The 12,646-nt window shown below is 35.2% G+C and overlaps 1 protein-coding gene across 1 annotated transcript in view; it reads right to left on the bottom strand.

Annotated features, from left to right (window-relative positions):
* LOC135685680 (mitogen-activated protein kinase kinase kinase 15) overlaps positions 1-12,547 on the bottom strand; it is a 28,034-nt gene extending 15,487 nt beyond the window's left edge. The window contains exons 1-16 of the mRNA XM_065201682.2: positions 9,666-12,547; positions 8,849-9,085; positions 8,120-8,212; positions 7,472-7,572; positions 7,251-7,299; positions 6,674-6,795; positions 6,029-6,141; positions 5,454-5,613; positions 5,217-5,301; positions 4,488-4,556; positions 3,878-3,949; positions 3,271-3,312; positions 2,582-2,628; positions 2,246-2,341; positions 1,309-1,396; positions 507-640 (exon numbers count right to left, since the gene is read on the bottom strand). Coding sequence (XP_065057754.2) covers positions 507-640; positions 1,309-1,396; positions 2,246-2,341; positions 2,582-2,628; positions 3,271-3,312; positions 3,878-3,949; positions 4,488-4,556; positions 5,217-5,301; positions 5,454-5,613; positions 6,029-6,141; positions 6,674-6,795; positions 7,251-7,299; positions 7,472-7,572; positions 8,120-8,212; positions 8,849-9,085; positions 9,666-10,202 — 2,045 coding nt within the window. The 5' untranslated portion in view covers positions 10,203-12,547. The remainder of the gene's footprint in view (positions 1-506; positions 641-1,308; positions 1,397-2,245; positions 2,342-2,581; positions 2,629-3,270; positions 3,313-3,877; positions 3,950-4,487; positions 4,557-5,216; positions 5,302-5,453; positions 5,614-6,028; positions 6,142-6,673; positions 6,796-7,250; positions 7,300-7,471; positions 7,573-8,119; positions 8,213-8,848; positions 9,086-9,665) is intronic.
* Positions 12,548-12,646: the final 99 nt, after the last annotated feature.

Here is a 12,646-nt window from a genome sequence, read left to right as displayed (position 1 = left end):
GAAAAACAAAAACAAATTAACATGGTTGATGATTAGAAATTACGATGAAACAATAATAAAGTGATCTGCAATACATGGTCATAAAAAGGAATTGTCTGGTCACTGGAATTTAAAAAACAAACAGCTTGAATGGGCCTATTCATGCTTCAAAAGTTTCGAAGCAGCAGTTGACTCTCCTTAGGAAAATAATAAAATGAAGGGTTCTCAAAGTCACATGAAAAACATTGGACACGAAATAGTTTTAGTTGTTAAGACGTTTCTAAAAGTTTAATCCAGCATCTAGCTGAAGGGGACAATTTCAACTAGAGGAAATATTGTCTTAAATTTGGGTAAGATTCTAGATACTTTTCGATATGATTTAGTCATAAATTCATGACGTAATACAACAAACTGTTAGCTTCTAAATAATCTTCGATAGGACTCATGGCAAACCAACCCTTTTAGAATCTAAAACTTTCCGCTTCCTGAAGTCAAATCACAAACATCAGCATACAAATTGGTCATACCTTTTATCACGTTCAGGAATTTCCTTCACTGCAATTTTAACCTGCGTAATAAGTTCCCGGGCAGCATACACAATACCAAATGTCCCTCTTCCCAAAACAATTCTTTCTCCTCTCTCGTCATACTCATATTCATACTGGAAGGAAATAACAACGAATGATATTATGCTCTGATCTCCATAAATCAATAACCTCATATATATTATTTTGCGTTATATTTCATACTCTCAACTCTTACTCCACCCCAACTTCTGCTTAGTTATCTGATATGCTCACAAACAGTCTTCCAAGTTGAAATTAGAGGGTGTTTATATAAGAAATTCTAATACTTGCTGTCTGCTGTGATTTACAATCTTTTTTAAACGTTTCCCTTCTTTAGGCATCTCTTAAACTTCTATCAACTTCCAACTCTGCTAATTGCAGTCCATTATACGTAAAGCATTACTTCTCTAGCAATATAGCAAATCGTTACTATTAAAGGGAAAATCCTATAAATATGGCTATCCGCTTTGGTGTTTAGAATAGGACGGTTCTAAGATGAAACTTCGAGTTTCACGCTTAATCTGATTATAACGTAACTTTCAATATTGCTATCGTAAATTTGGCGTAAATTCGAAATACTTATATTGATTTCAGTGTTGTCTCAGCTATTTTTCTCTATATATTTGAAGTCTTGATCTTGTTTCCATGAATTTTGTCAAATATCGTTAGAGACAATTTTTAAAGACTAACTTGTACACAAAAAATGGCGATGTAGCTTTCGTGGAACCTATCGAAACCAAAACTAATTGGAGAAATAATTTACCTGTATGTCATCATATGATTCGTTGTCACCACCAGCCTCTGAGAGACAACTACAGTCCTTCGACATCTGCAAAACGACATCGTGAAACCTACAATAGGAACCATACTCATCGTGTAATAAATGAAAAAAAATTGATTAGAACAAACGTTTTTAGATTGTTTTCTAGGAATAGAGGCATCAGAAAGTTATCGCCACTACATTGGCTTTGTTAGGCGGGATAAAATTTGTTTTGTTTTGGAGCAGGACGCTTCTTTCCTGGGATATTTCCTAAAATGGGGGCAGGACGCTTTCCCTGAGATATTTGAAGGTACCATTAAATTCTTGTGTCCATTGTTGCTTGTTCTTGGCGCATTATCCTTATTTTCCACATTTTTATCGACTTTTCTCCGCAAGCATTCCATTGGAGCCCGTCGAGCAGCCTGCTACCGTGGCCTCTCCTTCATTTGCATATTTGAAGTTCTTGCTACCATTGACACATGATTTCTTAGAAGTTGACTAAAAGTGCATCATACCCTGCTGAACTTTAAAAATACTTTAAAAGGGTTAATATGGAATAACTACAGTGGAACCTCCATATAACGGACACCAGTGGGACCAATGTTATTGTCCGTTGTAGAGAGGTGTCTGCTGTATGGAGGTGTCATCTTTTGATAACTTTTGCTTTGGGACTCAAAAATCTGTCCGTTGTTTTGAGGTGTCCGTTGTATAGAGGTGTCCGTTGATGGAGGTTCCACTGTACAACATCTTGGTACACACTGGCTTTTGAAGGATTTTCTTCCCACAACTTTACAAACCAATGAACAAATACCTTCCAAACAGTTATTTTTAAAGATACTAGATATGGTAAAAACCCATTCATTTATGCTCATTTTTCATACTACGTTACTTTAAGTACGTTTTCATTTGCAGATAAAGAATCCCAAAATGATAAAATTACCGTTTTCTTTGATGTGATGAGCTAAAGAAGAACTGGAAATCATCTGAATTTTCAGTAACATATAGGAACAATGACCGGTCGTCCAGCTTGTATGAGCTGTATAAAGAACAAAAAAATTCTTAACATGCAACCCCAACATAGTCTCTTAAACAAGTAAAAAATATAGCTGGACAACATTGAAAACATGACAGTGTTGCCAAAAATCTCTTCGGAGCATGACCAAATTTCCAAAGCTTTTAAAGATTTAAAGATAATGTGATGTTGCACCAAAACAATGCATTCTATAAAAAGTGTCAAGGAAATAGAATAAAAAGAAAAAAACATAACAATGCATACCTGAGGCCTTTTATTGAGTCGCGATTGAATACCCAATGATCTATTTTCTGTATTAAAAGAAACACTTTTATCAAAATGCTCATGCGAAAATTACAGATTTCATTATAGGCCGTTCTATTTTAGTCACTTAAGAGAATCAAAAGCATTTAAAGAAAGTATGAACTTAAAAGGCTCTAACTGCATCAATACATTGTTAAAAACACGAAATCATGGAAGAGCACGAAAAAACAAAAACACTGCGACTTGGCCATACCTCAATATTTATCCAGAGTATATCAAAATTTATAGTGGCGAAAACCATTTGTCGCCTTTTGATGGTTCGTTCGCGTTTTCCTTTAGGTGTTTTAAATCAGTCTACGTCAAAACAAAAGTTTACAATTTGTGCAGACAGAAATACTTCATTATTTCTCTTGGACTATTCAACTAGGTGAGATGTTAGCAGCCGCCGATTGGTCAAAACTTTAAACCAACCCCACGTGCTATTCTTCCTCTCACGTTACCTTAGTTCGAAACGTGGAAACAGGTCTTTGCATAATTCTTGGTTATTACCCGACGTTAATACTTTGAGGGGTATCGGACAAAAAAATATGTAAATGCGCTGTTTCCGCTTTTCCGTGCTATTTTGAATTGTAAATTCTTGTCTATTTGAGTCTTGTAAGGCTGAGAGACTTTTATGGCCGAGAACTTACCTTGCTACCTTTCTTTGCTCCGACATTAAATATGGTAATGGCCTAAAAGACAAATTGCTAAAATATAAGGGATGTTATACTGCATAAAAAACAACAATATACCCCTTTGGCCTGAAATTGAAACAGGTACAACGAAGCAGCAATAAAATGATGCTAAGCAACTGTGTAGTACGTCAATTCAGGAAACAAAAACGTTGGTTGAGCTGGTTCGCAAATCAACTTTGCTCGAAGGAAGGTCATAAAAACAAGAAGAGAAATGAATAAAGTCCAACATAGCAGAATTCAGAATCACTTGCTGAGTGATTTGAATCCTTGAGGGCGATTTCTGCAAGCAATTATCTATGAAACTAATTAAGCTTATAAAATGGACTGAAAGTTCGTATGACCACATACGCTAAATGAAGGTTCAGAGAAAATAGCTTGGTAAAAACGACAGGATCAAATATTCTTTATAATTTTTAGCATCTGGATTTCAAACTGAAGGTTAGCAACTAAAATACTTTTTCCCAAAAGATAAAAGGTAATACACGAGTAATACGTAAAAAACTGCAAGCATGAGAAAGAAATGCTTTCTCAAATAACCCTAAGAGAAATAATAAAACAAAACCTCTTCGTTCTTTTCCAACGAGACTGACACGTAGCTGGGTACGTAATCATTTCCAACTTCCAAAATGAGGACCTGGAATGACAGATAAATAGAATTTGTCAAAAAGAACATATACTTAGAATCAGCTAAGAAACTGCTCCAGGTTTTAGATTTATGTACAGCAAAGTCAAATAAAGGTCTCAAGTTATGAAATCATAATTTTTAAAAACAAGAGACAATCCAATTTTCACACAAAAAGTAACGGCAAGTATCCTGCCAATTTCTAAAAACATCTAGAGACAAAATAAAACCAATAATTATACGCTTTTATGGGCACACAGATAAATGCATGTCGCAAAATCTCAGTGTAGGGTATACGACAAAGCAGATTTTCCCATAACAAATTTTTCAGAAAGAATATGAATTCTCCAAATAGTCCTACTGGTGACCATGATATAAACTGAATGGGTTTAGCACTGAATACAACAATACATGAAAAATTAGCTTATAGATATGTCTTTCTTCTTTGTGCACTGGCCAAACCGTTTCAACAAACACGTATTTTTATGTAAATGACTAGGTAGTCAAATCAAGTAAAATATAAGCATATCCATAAGTAACAACAACTCACCGGGAATCTTAAACTTTCCACATCTTCCTGCGATGCCTCAACAAGGTAATCCATCCAAAAGTCGTAGAGCTAAAAATTGATCAACAAACTCGCCAAAAGAACTCAAAAATCATGTGAAAAGGATTGAGGATACTGATCAGTCAAAACAAAAATTATCCGCCTATTTTCCCATTGGCAAGCTTTAACCCATAACCAGACATGTTTATTCTAACAAGTCTAATAATAGACGAACAAAACTTTTTCTTTAAGAAAGTGCTTTTCGTGTTTTCCAAGACTGGATATTTTTTTGGGAAAAAAGGGATATCGTTTAAATAAGCCACATCCATCGTTTCAGTCAACGAACATGCGCGTTTAACTTAATTGCTGTCACGAATGTGACTTGATTGCAAGCGGGAAGAAACTCAATAATACCCCTTCGCTTTGTGCACCCCCTTGAATAACGGCGAATACTGATTATATATAAAAATCCTGGAAATTGCTTCTAGCAGCACTGATAACTTTTTTATTGGAAAGCTTCATTTTTCAACACACTACATTATTTGCAATTGCAAAGACATGTACGTGGAAATACATGCTTTTGGAGACATCTATTTGATACAAGTGAATAATTCTCATTTGCCACATCACTTCATGTTAAATATTATGAGGGTTGAAACTGAGCAATGTTTTGCGTCAAAATCCCATTCTGTCTTTAAGTCAAGCAAAGAGGTAATGCAGCAAAGAACGTACCTCATCAACCGAACTTCTACTGGATTCGTCACGTGGGTGGAATTCGTCAATTATTTTGATATCCGTCAATAAAGACTTTAAGTACCTATGATAGAGAAGCAACTAGTTTTTAGAACAGTCTGCAAGTCACAAAATGAGAACAAGCATAAATAGCCGCTCCAAATCGTGTTAGTTTAATACACAATATAACACAGTGAAACAAACAGTGGAAATTTTAGGGAGAATTTAATTACGTACCAGGCGGGTGGTTGTAGTTTGAACATGCACTCTGCAGCCTGACAGGCCTTCCCATAATCCTCAGCGAGAATACTAACACTAAAAAATACAGCCACGTCCCAGAAATTCTTTAAGGAAACCAGGCTGCCTTTGCGTCCAATTATGCTGTTCAGCATCATGCCTGTTTAAAAGATGACAAAAAATTTGTGATTTTAAAATAATCAACATTAAAAATATGGATTTTCTTCGCAGTTAAAATAATATGGAAAGAATAGAAAGAGAATATGAAATAGAATGAAATGATGAATAAAAAACAGAGACAGAAGAATAATAGCTGGATATGGGTGTTATCTTCAATTGCTTAAGCTGCATAAATTATAATTATGTATTACTCGTTACCAGCTCTCCAGATGATTGATGTAAGGATGTAGTTAGAGATGGAGGGCGGATAATGTTATGTTTCGTTAATAAATAAAGATATAGCAAACGATGTTGTGCTTTAATGTTTTCAACCTGAACAACAATATAATAATGGGAACATCAACAAACGTTTTTTGTAAAACAAGCAATGTCCAAAATAACTACATTTTACTCACAAACTCTTTGAAGCTCCTCTGATTTGTGTAAATCTTGACCAGACGATACAAGAAGGATGGCAAGATTCATCCCTGAGTATTGGTTAGGCTGCACTTCAAATGCCTTGCGATACCTACGCAAAATAATTGGTGTCAAACACAGCCCTGTTAGGCCATGTTAAAAAAAACCTGGACTTAATATCTGAAATAGATAAGCTAATGGTTGAATTTGATTGATTTAACAATTTCAAATTTTTCTAAATGTCAGGTGGTATTTTGGGTCAACACACACAAGTATAAAATTCTTAAATTGCTGCATTTGTGTAATGCTGCAGCCTATCAAAAACTATAGTTGCCATTCACCTATTGGGTAACATACATAACATGGCCTTGACTGATTCAAATGTTTGACCATTAAAAATAAAATACTGAAAAGATCGTCTTTTTCAAGCTGTTTTCAAATATATCTGCATAATAACAAGAGACATATCTATGTACCCAGGAAAGGTTCATTGTAAGTGGAGCTTCTTGTAATCTTTAGCATTGATTTAATATTATAAAAAGCGAAACAGCTGATTAAATGCATGTTGTGCCTTTTAACTTATCTTGAGAAATATCAACCAACATGAATCGCTAAATTATACAAACAAATATTATTATTATTACCATTTTATAGCTTCATCACGGCTTTCACAATCTCGAAACTCAGAGTCAATGAACTTATCTTTATGAATTCTTCCACACAAACCAAGGGTATCTGGTGCATGATTTTCTTTCGTTTGTAACAACTTTGAAACACAAAAACAAGTAAACTTTAATAAGCACTAGTAAAAATCAAATATATTGCAAATAATGCAGCAAGATTAGACAAAAATCTAATGGTTATGTAAACGCAAAGGAATTGGCTTTAGAATGTTAAACACTGTGAACTCAAAACAGCAATGAGCCATGGCGAGGCCTTTTCCCAAATCCTTTCCTATCCCAATTTCAGGGGAAGTAACTTGCTGAAATGACACCCCTATTGTTTGAAAAGCTGACTGGAGAATTGGTAGTTTGTTGACAAAAGCACAGTCTCAGTGCAGGTTTTTGTTGCTGGATTTCACTTTTCTTATATCCACCCCAAGCTCCCCCTCTATAGGAAAGTAGAGGTATGGTACAGGCTGTTGACAAAATCAATATTCAAAATGGCCAAGTAACAAAAATAGAAGTAATAAAGTGAATGAAATCCAAGAAAATGACTTACTAAGTTAACAACTTTCACAGCCTTGTCTCTGTCACCACTGTTATTTCTCCTGGAGAGTTGATTAAATAAATTGTAAATTAATGATCAAAGAGAGAAATTCCAGTCTTCTAAATAAGAAATTTCTATAAAGTTGTTTGCATTTTTTTTGAATCAATATAAAGAAAAATCCTGAGAATGAAAGCAAAAATACTGAAAAATGATAGGATTTTAGTTAAAAATACCTGTTTAGAGCAAAAGCATATTGTTGCTGAATGGCTTTGTTCCTTGTCTCCTTGTGACTTGGGGGCAGTTCTTCTATCAGCTCTACCATTGATGAATAATCCTGTAATCATGACAAACAAAATAAGGAATTATGACTAGCCAAAAAAAATTGAACTATTATAACATCAATAGAGTCAAATATAAAGTCAATAATATTTGAAGCAATTGTGATCATGCAACAGGATCTAAAGCATAGAAACCTACACAGGTTAAACAGAAACCTCAGAGTCCTCAGAAACAAGTGATTCTTGGATAAGACAGACAATGGCATGTGAACTTGAGACAAAAACTTGCTTTGTGACTTTAAAAATTGCTTGATTGAAATCTTGGATATGAGAGGGAATAAATTTTGTTGCAAGATGACAAAAATTTCCCACCTTTCTTTTCTAAAGAGGTCAATAAACCTTTTCCATTTGTAAAATTTAAAAAGTCAGAACTGATTATGAAACATTTCATTGAAATCTGCAAAGGTGTACAAACAATGTCCTGCTAAATAACTCAATGTGGTTATCGCTAAGTATGTCTAAGTTTTCAAGAGCTACCATTTTTTGTCAAGGCAGAAATACCTACCTTTATAAATAATTCAAAAGATACATCTCAATTCATACCTGAATGTCTCGATAAGATAGCAACAAGTTGATAATAATGTCTGCTGAAAACAATGAAGGGTCTCCAAGCAGTAACTTCATTCGATTCAGCTCCTTAAAAGAGAAATTGCTTACAAAATCAAAGGGAGAAGATTAAATTCATTTTCAATGGAACTCCTTATCAAAAGAAGTTAAAGCAGTCTACACAGACATGGATAATAAGTGGGCAATGATTCAGCACATTCTGAAACTGGCATGAAATTAAGCAAAAAATTCATTCTCAAGAGAATTCCTTATCAAAGGAAGTTAAAGCAGTCTACACAGAGATGGATAATAAGTGGGCAGTGATTTAGCACATTCGGAAACTAGCATGAAATTAAGCAAAAAAGAAAGTTAAGGAGTAGACAAAATACCAAAATATTTTAGTGAAAATGATTGACAGCTTCTGATCATTTGATAAACAATGATCAAAAACCATTTCTGGCTATATTTAGAAAAGCAGCATGTGATCTGCAAGCATTCATATAAATATAAAAATAAACTCAGATTACGTGAATAATTCACTTATCATCTAATTTGAGTGCTAATCAATTATTAACAGTGGAATGCAATAAAATGCCTATATGACTTACAAAAGTTTAAAAGGATTATAACAAAGGGAAGCCAATAAGACTATTTTAATCTCCTTGCTGTGTTTTTCAATAGAGGCTGATTCATAATGAATGAGGCAGACTTTTTCCAACAACCAACCTTTTGAAGATCTTGTCCACCAAGTTTCTCTCTTGTATTCCTCAAATCCCGCAAGAAATATTCTTTGCACATTGCTCTCTTACAACCTTCAATATTTGTCAAAAGTTTCCTGAACATCATCACCAAAGGCTTGCATGTCTTCATCTCCTTTACGCTACGATGACCATTACGGGTAACAAAACATCGACCTTGGGTGTTCAAAACGTAAGCCAAAAAATTGTAGTTTGAGCTTGAAATCTAAAAAGGATATTAGGATTGATATACAGGATGCAGTATCAAAGGGTTCGGCAGTATTAACAGGGGTTTCAAGAAGGCCTAGTTCAAAATTATTTATTTCCAAGAAAGTAATCTGAGTTTGGTAGTTTACAAAGAACAGTCACATCTCTTTCCTGGCGCAAAAAAATAATTTTTTGCTTTTAAGTCAGAGGGGAACATAGTTTGCCTAGAGTATTTTGATTCCTGAATTTGTTTGATTTGTTTTTATAAAGCCAACTTTATAAAAACAAAAAAATTTCAAATAAAATTTAACTCAAAACATATCATTTATTTACAGGTTTATATACATTCACTGTTTTAATGAGAAAAGACCTCCTTTGTTGTTACAAAATAAAACTACAATACGAGATTGTGCTATAAATAAATTTATATCCACCACAAATCCCATGGAGAAAAATTATGCTGCTAGGTTCCCGGTCTGAGCGAATGTAATAATAAGATTGATAATAGCAAAATACCATTGAATAATGCGTAACTGCTTTCGGAATATTATCTGGTCATAACCTGAGATTTTGATTGATTATTAAAATAGTTTATCAACCTGTATCGAAGATGTTTTGGCGTGATCTTCGTCATTCACAACAACAACATTGTCTTTCATTCCAAAACTTTCTCTTATTCCCAAATGATAAAATAGAGTTGCCTGCTCTTTCACTTGCGAGGCGTCGACAATAACAATATCAGCCGTATAAAACTGATCAAGTGCTGACAGTTCACCAAAATCCAGTCGATGAAAGGAAATTTGCTCCAGTTGTGCTTCGATTGACTTGCATACTGAGACCAGATCCAAAACTGCCTTGAAAGATGCTTCGTTCCTAGGAAAGACAGACACCACTCGCAGCGCCTTTCTTTGCTGTTTAAAACTTGCTTCCAATGAGGTAGATGGAAGATTCAGTGACTTTCCTAGGTTATTTGACAGAGGTTCATTTTCATCGTCCTCACTTATTCCACTACTCACTTCGGAGTCCATCTTTGGAAATGGGGAATCTGATGTGAGAAATGTTGTTGTTCCGCTACTCACCAGCTCCTCCACAGCTACTGTCGAAAGGTGGAAAAAGTACTTTTTTGAAGGGTACATAATTTATGAGAACACCTTAATGGGATTTCAAACGTCGTTGACTTCATGAAAGAGTGCTGTGTCCAAAAATATTCTCCTATGATATGTTTAAAAGATATCCCGACTCGATCGAAGAAAAAAAATCAAACGAAATTCACACCAGCCTACCCATGACTGCTCAACACGATAAATGAGTATTAATTAGCGGCACATTATCTTCACTTTTGACTAAATGAAGTGTCTTAGGAATTTCTACTTAGTCAGAGGTCGCTTGGTATATTCCAGATAGCTAAGGAGACATCAAAGCGCTGTTCCCCACAAAAAGCTGTTATGATTCCGTTGTTGCGCATTTGTGCGCAGGTGGTGTACTACAGTTACTGCAAGGAAATCTACGTAGGTCACAATATAAATCAAATTAATTCTTTTCTAGAACGTCTATGGGGCAACCTGTCATGCATGGAGATATGTCCAATTTCCCTTGACATGAGAAAAACTTATAATTAAAACAACAAATACTTCACTTATACAAATCCTCACAAGAGTTGCATGGACAAAGATGTAAAGAAGTTCTTTTTTCAACGATGGATAAGCATCTTGTGCAGATGAATAACTCTGTCCGTCATATTTTAATTTATATACAGGTGAATTATTCTGTTTACAAGTGCTCTAACGTACCTCTCTAGCTACAAAATCTAGTAGGAGAAATTGTGTTATGAGATTGATAATGGGGTACCTCAGGGATCGTACTCGGGATTATTTTGATTTCTCATTTACATGAACGTGCCCTGCATCTGGTGGAACCTACTGATGGTAAAAACCTTTCTTACAAAGCAAAGGCTGCTATCCATTTAGAAATGATTCTATCTTAAAGACTCATTGCTAACAATGAGCCATTGCGCTACGCAAGCATCCCATAATGCATTTTCAGACAGTCTGAAATCAATTCTGGTTAATCCGTAGAAGTTTACTGCCATTGTTTGGGTCGTCACCAGGACAATTTGTCACGCTCGCAAAGGCTCATTGTTAGCAATGAGTCTTTAATGACATTCTTTTATTGGATAACAGTTTACAAAAACAAGTGTCTACTCTAAACTTCAGAAAAAGCAGTGCAGATACTCACTTTTAAATTTAAAAACACAGCAACCTGTCCACGTAGACTGTGTTCCACGTAGATTGCTTAGGCCTGCACGAACAGCTAGTTAATGGATTGCACGACTCTAGCTGTTCGGTAATTTGATTGGCTTAGAACAATCAAGTACTTAACTGTTTGGAGTCCTGCTTTGAGAAAGTTTGATAACTTGATCATAGACATTTAGGGCGAATCAGCAAAAAGCCTTGCAGGTAATCGTCTGGGAGAGCCTTTCAAGAAGAATCTGACATAAAGTTTCAACAATGTGGGTAAAACACCCTTTAAAATTCAAGGATTACATTGAAATTCTTTAACTTCTCGATAGCTTTGTTGACTGCATGTATATTCCAATACAATTGCGGAATCTTTAGGACAATGAAAAAATCGAAACGTGGGTAACAAGTTCTCTCTGTCCAAAATTTGTGAGGAAGTTCGATGAAACCACAGTTCTAGTTTCTCATCTCAAGTTGAATCCTCATACTGCAAGTTAACTTCAGTCATCTGCAGCCAAAAATCTTTCTTAATTATAAGGAAACGAACTTCACTTGTTAATATTTTCTTCGCCTCAGTGGTTTTTGGATTGATGATCCAGTGTCAAATAAGAAAAATCTGGAGAAATTAAACTAAACTGCAAAAAGCGCGGAGCATATAACGGACTGAAGGGGCTAAACGTTTTTGGGAGGGGTAAACGAAAAATTTAGTATCCTGATTGATGGAGCAAGGATGTTTATGTTTTCTTATGTACATTGCCCAAGGCGTGAAATCCGAAATCGTTCGAACCTGCTGGTGATTTTTTAGAGAACTTTATCTACTGGGAGATTCTTTCCCATCTCTATTTGTCTGCAATTGTTCCCAAAAATAAAACTAGCTACGAGGGGACCTCTATTAACTGACATCTCTATACAAAGGGCACCTCTTTACCTTTAATCAGCAGACACTTGTGGACAATGGACAGTTACACAGGTTCACGTTGTGCCCGTCAAAGGAAGGCTCTACTGTACTGGTTTTAAATGATTGTAAGCTATAGTTAGACCCTTCTTTGTCATTATGGTTATTGCAAAATTCATGCATTTAAAGGTATTGTTATTATCAGAGAACACGGTAGAGGCTGCTGATCCTGTAGAGCCGTTCATCGAGCCTAACCTTCCATGTCTATTGCAAAAACTGTACATTTGAAGGTATTGTTATCAATATACAATGAGCCACTGATTCAAAAGACCGTTGTTAGACTTTTTTGTGCTCTTCGAAGCTTCTAGTATTATCCAGAGCTAGATTGTCTCTTACATCTAGAACTCAATTGCAAAAATGGGGAGTTCAGGGTACTTTTACCGCAGTA

Source organism: Rhopilema esculentum, chromosome 15 (assembly GCF_057945365.1).
Source record: "Rhopilema esculentum isolate cy_ngs chromosome 15, ASM5794536v1, whole genome shotgun sequence".
NCBI classification, from domain to species: Eukaryota; Metazoa; Cnidaria; class Scyphozoa; order Rhizostomeae; family Rhizostomatidae; genus Rhopilema; species Rhopilema esculentum.
The sequence above is the reverse complement of the archived record's forward strand: the minus strand, read 5'-3'. Positions and strand labels throughout refer to the sequence as shown.